The sequence below is a fragment of the Plectropomus leopardus genome, chromosome 1 (assembly GCF_008729295.1).
Source record: "Plectropomus leopardus isolate mb chromosome 1, YSFRI_Pleo_2.0, whole genome shotgun sequence".
NCBI classification, from domain to species: domain Eukaryota; kingdom Metazoa; phylum Chordata; class Actinopteri; order Perciformes; family Serranidae; genus Plectropomus; species Plectropomus leopardus.
In genome coordinates, this window is record NC_056463.1 from 21,643,589 (window position 1) to 21,661,764 (window position 18,176).

General features: G+C 41.3%; 1 protein-coding gene across 3 annotated transcripts in view; it reads left to right on the top strand.

The window, feature by feature from the left end:
• rufy2 (RUN and FYVE domain containing 2) overlaps positions 1-18,176 on the top strand; it is a 55,461-nt gene that overhangs the window by 6,895 nt on the left and 30,390 nt on the right. For all 3 annotated transcript variants that reach the window (XM_042499369.1, XM_042499207.1, XM_042499290.1), the window contains 15 exons: positions 472-645; positions 776-893; positions 1,976-2,077; positions 2,840-2,963; positions 4,669-4,733; positions 4,839-4,904; positions 5,695-5,764; positions 6,864-6,965; positions 7,169-7,285; positions 7,382-7,474; positions 8,267-8,341; positions 8,438-8,535; positions 16,405-16,524; positions 16,878-17,007; positions 17,180-17,274. In XM_042499369.1, the coding sequence (XP_042355303.1) occupies positions 472-645; positions 776-893; positions 1,976-2,077; positions 2,840-2,963; positions 4,669-4,733; positions 4,839-4,904; positions 5,695-5,764; positions 6,864-6,965; positions 7,169-7,285; positions 7,382-7,474; positions 8,267-8,341; positions 8,438-8,535; positions 16,405-16,524; positions 16,878-17,007; positions 17,180-17,274 (1,549 nt within the window). The remainder of the gene's footprint in view (positions 1-471; positions 646-775; positions 894-1,975; positions 2,078-2,839; positions 2,964-4,668; positions 4,734-4,838; positions 4,905-5,694; positions 5,765-6,863; positions 6,966-7,168; positions 7,286-7,381; positions 7,475-8,266; positions 8,342-8,437; positions 8,536-16,404; positions 16,525-16,877; positions 17,008-17,179; positions 17,275-18,176) is intronic.

Genomic DNA, 18,176 nt, shown 5'->3' on the forward strand with positions numbered 1-18,176 from the left:
CTCTGGGCCAACCTGCTGGGGCAATTACAGCTCCTCTGGATTGCTAGGCAACATCTCTGCACCTTTTCCACCTGACATTGTCCTGTCCTACTCTGGTGTTTGGCTACACATTAACCCAGAGGTCTGTGTGTCGTGCATTTTTCAGCATATCTCTCTGTGGAAGGTTACTTTCTAGGATCTAGAGTTTTTCTTTTATGGAAATGTTAACATACCACATTTTTAATGCCCCTTCAAAAGCAGCTTTTGCGGAAGTTACAGTAAGACTTACTTACTCTTACTTTATTCCAACCCATTACCCAACATTTTTCCCTTTGTTTTGGAATTTAGGGCCAAGAGAGTTTTTTTACATAAGTATGAAAAACATACTTTGACGGCAAAAGCTTTCTTTTGAGGTCAGAATGACCCCAGGACAACACAAGGGTTAAGTCAAAGGTATTTAAGCATATTTTAAGTTGTGTTTTTGTCCTGCAGCCCTGCGAGACCCCATGTCCATGGAGCGAGCCAATCTGCTGAACATGGCCAAGCTGAGTATTAAAGGACTGATAGAGTCGGCTCTGAGCTTTGGACGAACTCTGGACTCAGACTACCCTCCTCTCCAGCAGTTCTTTGTTGTCATGGAGCACTGCCTCAAACATGGCCTCAGAGGTAAGAGGAAACTCCTAGCTTATTAAAATTTGATGCATAGCTGCACAATTGTGTTTGCCTCTCTAATAGAATATGTCATTCCCAGATTTTCATACACCAGTGTGTCACTATTTCTCTTTTCTCTCTGCAGTGAAGAAGTCCTTTCTGGGCTTTAACAAGTCTCTGTGGGGTCCTCTGGAGCTGGTGGAGAAACTGTGTCCTGAAGCAGCAGAGATCTCCGCCTCTGTACGAGACCTGCCTGGACTTAAGTAAGGAGGACATCTTACTACACACACACACACACACACACACACACACACACACACACACACACACAACTTAACCCGACATCATGATTGAGGAACATGAGCCACAACACAACCACTTACACTGTCATTCACCAGTAACATGAGAATGTGATGTGAGCCAGAGCAGGGAAATACCTGAGTGTGATTTTACTTTCACTTCAGCTTTCCTGCTGTCTGGCTTCTCCCTGTTTCTCCACTTCTTTTGTGTCTTTGTAACTTCTAGAATCAGCAGAGACATGTTTTTCAAAGTTCGTCAGACTGTTAAAACAGATTTTGAAATTAGCCATTGTATTGTCTATTTTGGGCAATACATGCCTTTATAAAAGCAGAGTCGGTAATGGCGCATTAGTATGTTCAGTGCTAGTGTAGGGCTGAGTGTGTACTCAGCATTTTTATTTATTTCTTTTTCTGTGTAACTTCCTTCTGTGACTATGACTTATGAGAATGCCTATGAGTGGTGATAGTGCCCAGTGTGGGTGGTAAAAGATCAACCTCAAAAACTCTACTGGCGTATCCTAATAATATTCATGTAGGTTCCTCTAATGGCTATAATGTCATTAATGCACAATACTTCTATGTCATGCATTACTCTATTATTTAAGTTATTACTATAGCAGAGCTTCTAGGCAGGAAATAAAGAATATTCAGGTCTCGTCTGATCCAGTGAAATGAGGAACAGTTGTGTTGTTTTAGATGGGGAACAGAGTGTGTTTCCTTTAGTGGTGCTGAGTCAGACCAACGAACAAGTAGTAGAGCAGCATTTTTGCAACATCAAGTAGGACACTGCAAATGTTTTTCTCTTTCGAATATTCTTATGCGTTTTAATTGCTGAGATGATACAGAGGCGAATTAAAGCATGGTTGTTTAGTCAGATCAAAGTCTTGAAAAGAATAATGGGTTAATCAGATGAGCCCATGTTAAATGTAGATAGCAATTAACACATAGAGGAACCTAATCTTTTTTAACAATAAAATGAAGCCCTGCACTGACAGCTTTTGACCCTCAAAACACGTGTATGTGTGTGTGCGCGCTTTTTTTTCCAGGACTCCATTAGGCAGGGCCAGAGCTTGGTTGCGTCTGGCTCTCATGCAGAAACGGCTGGCTGACTACCTACGACTCCTCATCACCAGAAAAGACCTGCTCAGGTGCACACACGTGAACACATGGTGACGCACACAAAAATGTAAACTGTAGCGATAGGTACATTTGACTTGTTTAGAAAAAATACAGCTTTACAGTATAAACCACTTTGATTAACAAGTATAACTTGGCTAAGAAAACTAATTTGTAACAATGACTTATTAACAAATTGGGCCTGTCAATTCTAGATTTTTCTTATTAACAAATCCCGTTAAGTTAGTGATGTTCAATAGTTTTAGATATAAACAAAAATGTTTGGCTAAAAATAGATTTAATCAATTTATAATACACTGACAACAATAATAAGATAGTATTCCAATTCATAATTATTAAATCAGATTTAATGTGATGTGATGACAATTCAGTGCACAAATTCAGTTGTAAATGTAACTCCAGATTCCCTGAAAATAACTGTATATGAAAAGTAAAACCTTGTTATAACACATTCACAGTGACAACACCACAGAGCTGAAACATTAAAACAAAGCCACTTTCTGTTTGGACATTAGACCAGAATATTTTAATCAATGGACATGACCACATTAAATGAAAATAAGTGCCTGGTTGTTTTTTACAGTGCACAAATTCAGTTGTAAATGTTACTCCAGATTCCCTGAAAATAACTATATATGAAAAGTAAAACCTTGTTATAACACATCCACAGTGACAACACCACAGAGCTGAAACATTAAAACAAAGCCACTTTCTGTTTGCTTCTACCAGAGCTCCTTTCAGTATTTGAGCATCTGCTGTATTTTCCTCCACAGTGACTTCTATGAGAATTCAGCGCTGATGCTGGAGGAGGAGGGAGCAGTGATAGTGGGCCTGCTGGTGGGTCTGAATGTCATTGATGCTAACCTGTGTGTCAAAGGCGAGGACCTGGACTCTCAGGTAACCACCCCTTTGAGACATTTGACTAAAAACACATTTACAGCAGACATTAGTAGGTAGTTTTAATGTGGTTATAAAACATCTGATGACATGGCTCCTTTTGCATAACAGCTGGTGTGCATTACACACTCCTCTCTGTTTTCACTTTGATTGTATCTCATTTTCTGCTTCCATTGTCGCTCAACTTACTGTGCGTACAAGTTCATTGACATGAAACAGCTTATCTTCAATTACTAGTTTTGTGAAGCAGCAAATGCAGACAAGAATTGTCTGTTTCGTCGTGCTTGTTATCTTGGCATCAGGCAGATGGAGAGCAGATGCTGTTGTGTCATGTTTTTAGGCTATGGCTGGAGACTTTATCCTGAGCGCAAACACATTTTCTCACTAATGCAAACACCCTGACAGTGTTCACACCTGACTGCATGTGACTGAGATACCTGTAACATGAAGTGATCTGAATTTGTGTTTGTTTAGATCCAGTGTTTGTGACAGTGTTTGGTTAACAGACAAATCAATGCTATTAGTAAATGCATTGGATATTAACTTTGTACTATCATGTTACAGTAAGTATTTTGTGTGTTTTGTGTGAGTCTCAATTAATCACATAATTGTAAACAACCCCAATTTTTGCAGATGTTCTGGTGGCCTTCAGTGTGTAGGATTTAGTAGCATCTAGTGCTGAGGTTGCAGGTTGCAACCAACTGAATACCCCTCTGCTTACCCTGCCCAGGTTGAACCTAAGGAAGGCCTCGGGTAACGTAAAAATGCAAAAGGCCCTCTCTAGAGCCAGTGGTTGGTTGGTCCGTTTTGGGCTTTCTGTAGAAACATGGCAGTAAAACATGACTGCCACCTTGAAAGATGATCCATGGAGGATGAATGCACTCCCTATGTAGACATGAATGGCCTATTTTATGCTTAAGAGACAAGAAACACACAGTAATTCTTTGTTTCAGATGATTATAAACTAATGACAACATAATTATGTATATTGGATTCCATTTCTGCCAGTGGATAGATAGATATTCATCCCAGAGCGAGTTTTATTAGTACTTAAGTATATTCATCGTGTATTGTACAGCAATATTCAGATAAACAGCCAACTATAATAATTCTGAAAACAACACCAAAAAAAAAAAAAACCCAGAGGGCACCTCTCCATTATTATAGACCTTTTGACCTCCTGTCGGTAAAGTGTTTTACATATCAGAAGGCAGAATCCCCACACATAGAGGTTCAGTTATTTTTGTTCATAGTTTGTTCAACAGTCACTTCTGTTTGGCACGAATGAAAACAAAGCCCAGTTGTTTCGGAAAGAACGTACCCCACACCGTCTGCCTGTTGGTAACAGATTGTCTACACTGAATAGGGCAGGTGAAACCTTGCTAGTAATCGCCTGTCCGTCCTCACCACTCGGGACTCACAGGTCATCGTCATGCTGTTTTGCAGCTTTCTAGCAAACTTAATGGATGTATTGACTATCGTATGCTTTTTCTTTTTATTGTTCAACAATGAAAAAAGGGCAATATAAAGGGAAAGTTATAAGGCTTTCCACAATGGAGCGATAAAAGACAATCTCTCTAAATCCTACATACTGGTCCTTTAAAGCAGGACTTGTTTTATCATATCAAAGGCTGTGCAATCATTAAATTTCAGAATAATCCCCCTTTTGAATGATGTCAGCTTCTCTTTTCTTTTTATATTTAAGGTTGGTGTAATCGACTTCTCCATGTACTTGAAGAATGACATTGATGATTACAGGAGTGAAGAGAGGTACATTTTTTTTATGGTTTCTCCCCTTTATTTAATACACTGCATTTCTTAGGCCTGCAAAATGTGATGCAGAGTGCTGTTTAATGTCTTTTTCCATGGCAACAGGAATAGCCAGATAGCGTCCATCTTGGATCAGAAGAACTACGTAGAGGAACTTAACCGACAACTCAAGTAAGACATTTATTTTTTGTTGGAAACCGTCAGGATGTCCTCTGTTCAATTCACCTGAACAGTGGCTGATTGAGACGGGCAGTCCTTCTGCCTGGTCTCTACTGCACAATTTGCTTTTCATCAGTTGATTGTCTGATGCTTAAGTAGTCGTCTGATGCCTTGAATCAAAGGCAGAAGGCTGATTTCACATTGAAATAGATCCAGTTTTCAGTCAGTTCCGCTTTGAACCAGTCTGTTTCAGAAGAGCAAACCCGCCCCATCTGTCCTCACAGACAGATTCATTTAAGCACAAACTGTCAGTCACACTTCCTCTTTAAGTTTTTCTTTTTCTCACAATTGCTCACGATTTGAAAACTGTTCATGAGTTAGGAAGACTGTTTTAAACAAATCTCTCTTGTGGTATGACATTGAATTACATTGTCAGTTACTATCTTTGATGAACTGTATGACCTGTCTCTAAACATACACTAAGCTAACCATGACATTGCATGCAGTGGCTTTTAAAAGTCAAATTCAGGTCTGTCAGTCTGTGGTGAGACACTTCAGTCCTTCAAACTGTGAATATCATTAAATCTCAAACATGATTACCTTTTATAAGTTATCTATTGAGCTGTGTCAAATCAAAAGAGGGAAAACGTCTGTGTAAGTTAAATTTTAACACTTTAACTGTGAATTGTCTACACTTCTATTCCCATATTCTATATAAATATTGGCACCATAACTTAAGAGACATTCAAAATGAACCGAAGTTGATCCTAATTTCTGCATTTGTGTGTGTTTGTATGTGTAGTTCCACAGTTCAGGGTCTTCAGGGCAGAGTGGACTCTCTGGAGAAGTCCAACTCGAAACTCATAGAGGAGGTGAGACCCACATCTAATTTTCTGTGTGATAGATTTAAACTGCAGGTGAAGGTCAGTGCTTAAATCTCAGAGATTAAGGCTCCCCTTGCCCTTATTACTTAGCCCTTACCCCCCAGTTTGCATGTTCATGTCTACGAGTGGATGTCCCAGTTCTTGTGAGGATGGACAGGTATGGTGATGTGTTTTCAGAGTCACACTCCAAACCGAGTGTTATGACTATTGTCAGCAAGACAGCTGCACAAGCAACGAAGGAAACCCACAAATGCATTTTCTTCTTTAATAAAGATTTAAAAATTATGATAACCATTTATTATCTTTGTATAATGTTGTTGCAATATATTATGTTCCTTTTCTTTATAATAAGCACAACAGAAAAACTCTCGGTAGCTAACTAGGTTGTAACTAGCTTACATTACAGTCCCACAGTTTTACATGCTGCTTCCCCCTCTTTGACAGCATATGATGATCAAACTTTAACTAAAATCCAGCAGTGAAGTTAGTACCTGTATAAATGTGGAGTAGGTCATTGTGTCAGGTAAAACCATCTATCATAATGGACTACCACCTGTATAAATGTAGACAAAAGTGGAGTAGGTCATTCTGTCAGATACAAATATCTGTCACAATGGACTACCACCTTAATAAATGCGGAGTGGGGCATTCTGTCAGGTAGAAATATCTATTAGAATGGACTGCTAGCTGTATAAATATGAAGTAGATCATTTTGTTAGGAACACCAGAAATGGCTACTGATGACATATTTCCCCATCTCATAGCTGAAAATTTCAACCACTACTCCTTCTAACAACTCTGTTCGAAAAGAGCAAAGGGGCCACTCAAAAAGCAGGGTCAGCGGATAAAAAAGGGAAATGGGATTGGGAGTGCAAATCTCTACATCATGTCTGAAGTACCTTTGTTATGTCACATTTGTCACTAAGGGATTATAATTTAATATGGATCCACCTACATTGTCTGTTATATCTCAAGTAATCATAGAATGTGGTGTGATAATTTAGCCAAATACGTTTTGGTTAAATCATAGTGTCAGTGTAAGCATTATTGTCATTATCAACTGAATTATTCTGTCTTGTTTGTGCAGTTAGCCATAGCCAAGAACAACATCATCAAACTACAGGAAGAAAACCAGCAGCTGAGGAGTGAAAACAGTCTCATTCTGCTGAAGGCACAACAACATTTAGAGGTACACATTCACACACACACACACACACACACAATCACAAAATTACAAAATGTATCACTGTGTTAAAATATAAAGAAACATTGATTTGGTTTCAGTTTTCACTGCCGTCAGAACTGTAGCCTTGATATTCCAGCAATCATTGTCAACTCTGACTGATTTGTGATATGGGTGACATGTTTCTCCTGTTGATGTTATTCATCTAGGTAACCCAAGGCGATGCGTCAGTGGAGAGAGATACATACAAACAGTCACGTCAGGGTTTGGATGAGATGTACAACGAGGCTCAAAGGCAACTGAAGGAGGAGTGTCAGCTCAGACAGGTCAGACTGTGTCTGCGTGTGTGTATAAATGTGTGTAAAATATACACAGTGACAGTGTTATAACACAGTATATACATGTATGTGGTTTATTTTTAGGATGTGGAGAATGAGTTGGTTGTCCAGGTGTCGATGAAACAGGAAATGGAGCTGGCCATGAAACTTCTGGAGAAAGATATACATGAAAAGCAGGCAAGCACGCATTTTTCTTTGCCATCTTTTAAACTCCACTCTCTCTTCCTTTTGAATACTGATTTATTTATAAAATAAAAATCCCAAAACATGAAGCTAGAACAATGTACAAAGACATAAGGGTCAATAAATGACTTGCACATAATGGCAATTATTAATGGTGAGGCTTAATCAAAGCGAACACTGGACATTAAAGAGAAAGGCCCAATCAGTAATTCTTAGAGACATATTTAGACTCAAACAATTAAAACAATGATCCCGAGAATGATGTGGTTCTTCTTCACACATTTTGCCATTGAAATGAGTGAGCACATTATAATGCATAAATCCATACACTAAAAATATAGCACCAGCCAGTACTCGCTTATATGCCCGTCTCTCTCTGGCAGCAGCGTCAGGCCTTTTACCACCAACATGTGAACTCTGCTCCATAAACACAGAGAGATGACATTTGTAGCCAAGCTGTGACATACAGTAGTTGTTGTGGTGGCAGCATCATCACAGCTTTGTAAGAAGGCTACTGAGATTTGGCTTGGGTGGTATTTTTCCATACTTCTAAACCTACCTGAAATTTCACAGGGGCACATGATATACGACAAGATTGTATGCTGTTCAAACTGGAGTTTTTCCTGATTTATCATTGTGTTTGTACCTGACTGACTGACTGACTGACTGACTGACTGAATGAATGAATCAATGTTAAATTAAGCATATTAAATTAAAGGGAAACTGCTTCAGAAGATTGGAAGCAGTCATATGACAGACAGTGAAGTCCTTGTTTTTCATCAACAGGACACACTAATCGGACTGAGACATCAACTGGATGAAGTCAAAGCCATCAATGTGGAAATGTACCAGAAGATGCAGGTACAAATACCCACATCCTGACCTGGTTTCACTTGTCATATACTATACATATACAGTATCTATAACTGTTACTTAGGACTCATTTTCATTTGTTAGTCATCTGATGAGGAGATGAAGAAGAAGAACGATGTGATCACTCGACTGGAGGAGAAGACCAATCAGATCACTGCCACCATGAAGCAGCTGGAGCAAAGGTGAGACTCGCTGCCTTTAAAGAGAAAGCATGCAGTAATCAAAATAGGAAAACCGTTGTCCCATGCATCTCCTCAGTTCTTCCTTCAGCCTAAACCAGCTTCTCTGCTGTCTTTCTTTGATTTATCAAAACATACATAATATAATTATATAATTGAGAGCAAAGAATTAATTGCAATCACAAAAAAAGGGTTAGTTCTCAGACTCCATCCATCCATCCATCCATTTTCTTCCGCTTATACGGGGCCGGGTCGTGGGGGCAACAGGCGGAGGAGAACATTCCAGATGTCCTTCTCCCCAGCAACGCTTTCCAGCTCGTCCTGAGGGACCCCAAAGCGTTCCCAGGCCAGACGAGATATGTAATCCCTCCAGCGAGTTCTGTGTCTGTGCCGGGGCCTCCTGCCAGTAAGACGTGCCCGAAACACCTCCAATAGGCCCAAGAGGCATCCTGATCAGATGCCCAAACCACCTCAATTGGCTCCTCACCCTATCTCTAAGGCTGAGCCCAGCCAACCTACGGAGGAAACTCATTTCGGCGGCTTGTGTCTGCGATCTCATACTTTCAGTTACTACCCAGAGCTTGTGACCATAGGTGAGGGTTGGAACATAGATGGACTGGTAATCGAGAGCTTCCCCGTCCGTCTCAACTCCTTCTTCACCACAACGGTACAGTGGAGTGCCTGCATTACTGCAGATGCTGCACCAGACCGCCTGTCTGTCTCACACTCTACTCTACCTTCACTTGTGAAAAAGACCTTGAGATACTGGGCAACAACTCTCCCCCCACCCAGAGGGGACAATCCACCTTTTTTCGGCAGAGAACCATGGCCTCAGATTTGGAGGTGCTGACTCTCATCCTGACTGCCTCACACTCGGCCGCAAACTGCCCCAGTGCATTGTGAAAGTCATGATGTGATGAAGCGAAGAGAACCTCATCATCTGCAAAAAGCACAAATGCAGCTCTGAGGTCCCCAAACTGGACCCCTTCCTCCCCCCAGCTGCACCTTGAGATCCTGTCCCTGAAAATCACAAACAGGATTGGAGACAAGGGGCAACACCCACTGGGAACGTGTTTTGCTGCACGCCGAGTATGCAGACACAGCTCTCACTAAACACAAGTAGACCAAATAGGCAAACTCACACACCCCCTCCAGCAGCCTCGCAAGGGTAAAGAGCTCCACGACCAGGACGGATTCTGCATTGTTCCTCCTGAATCCGAGGTTCGACAAATGGTCAGAGCCTCCTTTCCAGCACCCTGTAGTAAACTTTCCTGGAAAGGCTGAGCAGTGTGATACCCCGATAATTGGAGCACACTCTCCGGTCCCCTTTTTTAAAAATTGGAACCACCACCCCAGTCTGCCACTCCACAAGCACTGTACCTGACCTCCATGCGAAGCTGAAAAGGCGTGTCAGCCAAACAATGTACAAAGCCTTCAGCATCTCAGGGCGAATCTCAATCACACCTGGCGTCTTGCCACCGAGAAGCTTTTTGACTACCTCAGCGACCTCTGCCAGAGCTATGGATGAAGAATCCCCCGAGTCTCAAGACTCTGCCTCCTTCATGGAAGACGTGACGGCTGGGTTCAGGAGTGTTCCTTCCACCAATCCACAATATCCCCAGTCCGGGTCAGCAGTTCTCCTCCTCTGCCGAACACAGCCTGAGACAAGCCCTGCTTTCCCTTCCGCCGCAGTCTCACGGTTTACCAGAACTTCCTTGAGGCTGACTGAAAGTCCCCCTCCAGGGTCTCCCCAAACTTCTCCCACACTTGAATTTCAGCTTTGGCGACTGCCTCAGCTGCAACCCTTTTGGCCAACTGGTACCTGTCTGCTGCTTCAGGAGACCCCTTCAGCCTGACAGCCTTCTTCACTGCTGGTGTCCACCAGCGGGTCCTCCAATTGCTGCCACGACATGCACCAACAGCTTCTAGCAGCCGCCTCTACAATGGAGGTGTTCAACAAGGACCACTCGGATTCTATGCCCCCAACCTCCCCTGAAATGCATGAAAAGTTCTTCCCGAGGTGTGAGTTAAAGACCTGCTCCTCTCCTCTCTTCACCTGTCCAAGACATATGGCTGCAGATCAGGTAATACGACCACAAAGTCGATCGTCGATCTTTGGCCTAGGGAGCTTTGGTACCAAGTACACTCATGAACATCCCAATGCTTGAACATGTTGTTTGTTATGGACAATCCATGACTAGCACAGAAGTCCAATAACAAAACACCACTGGGGTTCAGATTGGGCATACCTTTCCTCCCAATCATGCCCCTCCAGGTCACTCCATCGTTGCCCACATGAGTGTTGAAGTCCCCCAGGAGAACAATGGAGTCTCCAGTTCACACCCTTACCAGGATACCGCCCAGAGACTCAAGGAAGGCCAGGTACTCGGAACCGCTGTTTGGTGCATAAGCACAAACAACGGTCAGAGACTTCCTCTTATCGACTTGCAGCCGCATCGAGGTGACCCTCTTGTTCTCTGGCTATAACTCCAACATAGCGGCGCTCAGCCGGGGACTTGTGAGTATTCCCACACCCACCTGGCGCCTCTCACCCTGGGCAACTCCTGAAAAGGAGAGAGTACATCCCCTCTAGGGGTACGGTTCCAGAGCCAGAGCTGTGCGTGAAGGTGAGCCCACCTTTAACTAGCTGGTACTGCTCCCCCTCCTGCACGAGCTCCGGCTCCTTCCCTGCCAGAGAGGTGACGTTCAACATTAAGCATAAGCAACCAGAGCTAGTCTACAAAGCCAGGGGTCAGCATGCCGGGGGCCCTGCCCCTGCCTGCTGCCCGGCACACAAAGCACCCAGCCCTGATTTCCAATCCTGCAGGTGGTGGGACCACAGGGTTGTGGCAGCATGTCATTTCTTTGGGCTGAGCCCGACTCGCTTTTGAGCAACCCCACTCAGGGACACACAAACCCCCCCACCGTGTTAAGGTAACGATTTGCAGGGGGAAGTTCTTGGACTAAAATTGTTAAATATCTTGTTGTCTTAATTGTTTATATAAACGGTGCTAAACAATGGCAAGAGTGCTGACAGAGCTAACACTGTTTGATCAGGGGGGCACCTGAGGGTGGGTGCTTTGCTTTCGTGATGCCACTGTCTTTATCAGTGATAACTGCTGTATTGGCACAGAGCAAGAGGGTGGCGATGAGCTAGCATGTGGGATACACTCATGCACTAACATGCATGTGCAGCCAGACCTGATAACCACAACTCGGATTACAACACACAGAGAGGTAGCGTGACTTCATTCTCTGCTCAGGACGTCATTACTCCACTTTGTCTTTACAAAGCAAATATTGGTTTGCTGCTGTATTGATACTGTTGCATACAGAGCCCTTAAGAGTTCCTCATGGCGCAGTTTGGAGCCTTCTAGAAGAGAACTGGGGGAATACATGGAGAAAAAATGATTCAACTATTCTTTCTCATCACCATTTCAGGGTTTCTCGTAGATAATTGGTTAGAGGTGGTAATCCTCGTCTCCTCCGAATTTCCTTATTTCTCTTCTGTGCATTCATCAGACTTAAAATATATCACGGTGCAAAACCTAAAAAAAAAAGTGATATGAATAGGTTTTTACATGGCATTGTGAAGCTCAGGATTTGCTAAATTTATTTCCTTTGGGAAACCTTGCAGCTCCTAATTTATCTTGTTTAATAAATGACCCTATTGATGCATGTTGTGCTGCACCACAATCAGTGTTAATGCTCCTTTTTTCTGTATCAGTCATTATGAGCCCTGCTGGTTCGTTAGTGCCTTATTCTCCCTCCTCACCTCATCGTCTACCAGTCAACACGGTCCATCCTTTCCTCTCTCCCCTTGGTTTAAGTCTGTTCCATCCTATTTGTAATTGGTTGTGAATGTTTTTTGCTGCTCTAAAGGTGTATGTACAGTAGGCTAGTAGAACACAGACCTCGATTTCATCTATTTTCAGTGGGAGTTTTGTGTTGTATCTTAAAAAATCAAATGAACTACAATGATCAGACAGAGCCACTGTTAAAAATAATTTACCAGCTAATTAGAGATAAATCTCCCCCTTAGAATTTAACATGTCTTTTTTAGAGAGATCAAGCTTAAATCTGTCATGTTGATAGTATACTTCTGTGCACATTTCACCCAAAAATTCCACTTTTTGTCTGATGTAGTTATTTATATTCATCTCTGTCCACATTACCTTTCTGTGCTTCCTCCTCCCCACCTCTTCTCATTACTCATACGCTTACTGTGGAGGGAAATATATCCACTGAACAAATCTGATGACAGTGTGAACCTGGCAGCCCGAAATCAGATTTCTGTGTTTTAATGCCTTTATTTACCCTTACTTGCTGTGCCTGTGATGTTAAAAAAAAAAAACACTTAAAAGTGTTCACTTTAATTGGGGCCAGTAGAATACTGATGTATTGACATCCTTTCTTCCTTCCTTCCTTTCTTTCCTCCTTCTTTCCTCCCTTCTGTTTGTCTCTTTTATATCATCCATCCAATCATCCATCCATCCATTTTGCTCCCTTTAAAACCACGTTTCATTTATTTCCTGATTTTATCCCTGCTCCTCTGTGCAGTGACAAGGATCTGCTAAGTCAGACCAGAACGCTTGCTATGTCATTTGTTAAGTGTGCCAGCACAGACACAGAGCACCAGTACAAGCTAGTCAAGGACATCTCCTTCTAAGGATAAACATACACATACCCACGCAAAATACAGACACACGATTGCTTATGACCGAATGAATAAACTGACTTAACTTAAAGGAACATTCCTGTTTTTTGCACTTAATATTCAGATGGTTTAATGGCTGGGGAACAGCCACAGTATCAGGTGAAACTTGAATGCATAGTTTGGTACTTTAGTCACTGAAACATGATCATCATCAGCAGAGTGAGACCACTGCAACATGTTTTTATGATCTTTAGTTAAATCCTCTTCAGACAACTTGACTGGTTTGTGCAGATAAGTTTCCTCTGAATGTCCTGGTTTAGCTGGCCAGAGAACTGTTTGAATATTACATCAGTTATACTTTAATGGAAATAGTTTGAATTAATCATACACTACTTTATTCACTCACATGCTCAGCCTCACATACATACACATGCTACACATTCTTCCTGTCTACAGTAGTCAGTTCATATGCAGTAACACTGACAGTAAGACAGTTGACTCTGAGGTGTAATCATGGGGTCGTTGTTGTTGTTCTCATTGAGTTAGAATGAGTATAGTGAGCTTTCCTGCTCGTATCAAGACTACTATATCTGGCAACCCACACAGCCACAGGTTAACAGTTGAGTCACAGTAATATGTAGGGACTGTACAAAAATTACTGGGGCTGTGGAGCTGTTACGATACATACTGTTTCACTTTTTCTAGTGTTGATAAAGAGATTAGTGACAACACCTTCCCCACAACATATAGTGCATCAAATTTATTTTGCCATTAATAACTAGAGTTGCACAAAAATGTACAATGCTGTTTTCTGATTTTAACCCAAATGTCTTAATGCAGAAATACTTTTCAGACAGCTACCAAATTACACGGCAGATGTTGAATCTGCAGTTGCCACAATTATGCCACAAATATTAAAATGACATATCCTGATTAGTGAAATATTCCAGCCGTTATTGTTTTTTTAACTAAATGCCACTACCGTTACTTTATATGTCACTTTAAAGGGACAGTTCACCCCAAAATCCCAATTACGACTTTATTGTCTTACCTGTAGTGCTGTTTAGTAATGTAGATCATTTTGGTCCAATGTGTAGCCACCATAGAGATGTTAGTGGTGCTAGGTGAGCTAGCAGTGGATGCACACTTCCTTCTGCACAGTAATATGGATGGTGGGTGTAATTTGGTAGAGAGAAAATAGTTCCTATATGAAACTGCTCACAAGGTCTGTAAAATATATTGAGTAATGGGGTCATGATTTCTGGAAAGAGACGTCGTTGTGAAGTTTTGAATTGTATTTTCTTGGCGCTCTGAGCATCACAAGCCAAGTGCCATCTAGTTCCATTATATTGGAGAAAGGACAGACATCGCTATGGCAGATATCGCCAACACTCAACAACTCACACCAAAACAGTCTAGACTGATTAATGACATCACAGGTGAAAGGAACAATATTTACTTTTGATTTTGGGGCAAAGTGTCTCTAACATTTTTGACACCTTTAATTCCCTGCAGTTTTGCTTTCTGTCAGGATGCAGAATAAGTAAAGAGGCAAATGTCATGCTCAGTGGAGAGCTAATGCTCAGTCGCTAAAGCTACTGCTGCCGCTCATCCAGCTTCGGCTCCTCCTCTAGTAATTTTCGTACTGTCCCTTGGTGACATCCATGATGGCTCTGTAGGGGTTGTTGAGTAACTTCGTATTCTGAGCTTGACTGTTTTTTTTTTGGTTTTTTTTGACATTATTGTAGCTGACACAGGTTAGGTCTAAAGCACGAACAGGAGCATTTCAGTCATACAAGCTAGACAAACTGTTTCTACAGCTGCTTGATTTCATCACTGTCAGTCAGAGGTGTTCATGACAGATATTTAGTCAGACAGGAGTTTTGTTTGTGCAGCCTCCTGCTTTTAATTTTTTGGCAGTTTGCTCTGCATGTGTTGCACCTCCTGACCTGCTTCTGACTGGCTGTAATGACCCTCACTGTGTCTGAAATCAGTCCCTTGTTCACTCACTCACAACTGTTATACATATAGTTTACTCTATAGTTAGCAGAAAATCACAATACCTTGCACCATCACTGATGGACAGATAACATATCATCAGCAGAAACTAGGGCACTCTGGGTTTCCTTCTCAGACTGGGGGGTAAATAAAGTGCACTCTACAGTGAAAAGGGAGTGATTTCACACACAGCCAATTGCATAGATGTATCTAAACTGAAAATTGTAAAATTCACTTAAGTTTTGCAGATGTACACAGCTTAGTGGGACCATCAGCTTTAGCTCAATTCACGTGCTTTGTTTCTGCAGAACGGACAGAGCTGAGCTAAGTGTAAAAAAAGAAAAAGAAAAAAAAAGTAACCTCTGGAGCTTCTCTTAAGGGAACTTGATGTGTCGTGTCTCGTCTTGGCATATTAATTGACTTCTGTGATAGATCAGGAAGTAATCATTCCACCTATTCTAACTCCATGTTCATAGTACGTAACTCCTCTCAGTTTATAGAAGAATAAACACTTAGTACAGCTGTTGGAAACTCACAACTACTGTCTTTTACCACCAATAAAACTAGATGTTTTGAAAGTGTTGGATGTGCTTTGAGTTTTTGGCTACGTTCAGAGTGATGTTAACAGGAAGACGCTGGTGCATTTATTCTGTGACTTTAAGGAGTAATAAAGTTGTAAGTCAGGGTGCTGCAGGATCATACTCCTCATTGTCTAACCATCTGAGATGGTAACTTTATTAAAAGCCTTATATCTATCTAAAACAAGTTATGAAAGTTTACTCCCCGTATAATACTGAATGAAAAACAATGAAATTGGCGTTTTTCCAAAATGATGTGACTATGTACTGTGATCACTGAAAAAGACAACACTCTGTTTTCTTTGTCTGAGTGCTCTAAAATTCTGCATTCAGTCAGCTTCATCTTTTATTTCTTGTCCATTCAGTTGCTTTAAGGCCCCCATTGTTCCATCATGCTTCAATATTTAAACCCATCACCCCTTTCTGTTCCTGACTGCTCTGGGCCCCTGCACTCTTTTAAGTTTTACTCTCTGTTGATGTAAGGCCATCCTTTACCCCAACTTTCTTCATTTATCCTCAGCAGAAACCCCATTCCCTGCCCCATCTTCCTTTATTATTTTTCCCCTTTCCCTCCTTACCCCCTTCCCCCAGTTTTTTCTCTCCATGGTCCTGAGTTTGTCCCTGGTTATAATGGTGCAGATTACAGGAGGCAGAGAGGCACCGCAACTCGGCCGAGGAGGGAACCAGACGCTTCAAGTTGGACTTTGCCAACAAGGCCGACAGCCTGCAGCGGCAGATCGAACACAGAGAAAGACAACTGTAAGCAAAATCCCTCCAAAGACAGATTAATTGGTACATTCATACACACACACACACACACACGAATCTAGAGAAGTGGCAGCGCTCAGAGTGACACAACATAGGTTAATACATTGTAAGCTGTGTAGCATGGCAAGGGAGCTGTTGGTGATAAAGCTTTTTCCCCTTGAACTGAAACTGTCATATCCCTGATTCACGCAAATGGGTCCAGTAAATTACAATGAAAACAAAGATATATACAAACCAGTGTGTCTGATATAAGGTTACTCAGTGTATCTCTTTGTCTGTCTCTTGTTTGTCATCTTTATTCTTATTATCCATGTTGTATATACATGTTTGTGGTGTTCCCGTAGCCAGCAGCTGGAGACGGACCTGAAGATAGAGAGGGAGTGGAGACAGACGTTACAAAATGATCTAGATAGAGAAAGGGACACAGTGGCTCAGCTCAGCACAGAGGCGCTGCAGATCAACGGACTTAAGAAGGTAAAACACGGAGACAGAGAGAATTGTACCATGTATGTGATCTTGTATAGTATGTTTTATTACATAACTTAATGTATGTGATTCAGCATTTGCAGGATGTGATCTAATTTGATCTGATGCATGTTCTCTGTTGTTCTGTGTATTTATGTTTTGTTTTTTGTTTTACTCAAAGGAGTTCCACCGTCTCCAGGATGAAAACATTCAGCTGAAGACCATCTGTGAGGACCAAGAACAAGCTCTTGAGGAATTGGGCTCCAAACTTAGCGAGTATGTATTCTTTAATTGAAAAAAAAAAAAACACATACTATACTATGACCCTTTATATGGCATTTTTATGACATTCTACACCATGACTCTTTTATGACATTTTCTACTGTGACATTTATATGGCATACTATGCTGTGAAATCTTTCATGGGATACTAAACTATACAATAATATGATATTTTTATGACAATTTTTATGACATACTATACTATGATATTTTTATGACAATATTTGATGACGTACTAGAATTTTTTTATGGCATACTAAACTAAAGTATTCTTATGGCATACTATACAATGATATTTTTATGACATTGTTTGATGGCATTCTATGAATTTGTTTATTAATTAAGTATTTTTATGACATACTATGCTAGGGTAGTTTATGGCTCAGGTAGAGTGGTCGTCCTCTAATCAGAAGGTCAGCGGTCCGATCCCCGGCTCCTCATGTCCTCATGTCGAAATATCCTTGGGCAAGACACTGATACCCGATTTGCTCCCGATGCTGCGTCATCGGAGTGTGCAAGCGGATGAATGATTACTACCTAAGTGTCACCTTGTACGGTAGCCTCTGCCACTACTCTGTGAATGTGTGTGTGAATGTGACATGTCCTGTGAAAGCGCTTTGAGTAGTCAAAAAGACTAGAAAAGCACTATACAAGTAGAGTCCATTTACCATTTACAATATATATATTTTATTTATTTTATATTTTATACATAATATACTGTGATATGATACTTTATGACATACTATAATTTTGATAATTTTACGGATTTTTTTATGGCATGCTTTACTGTAACATTTTTAATAACACTAGACTCTTTTTTGAGTTTTTGACATGCATTACTATTACATTTTAGCAGTTTTTCTCATCATGCTATACAATTACTTTTTCTTTTTTTT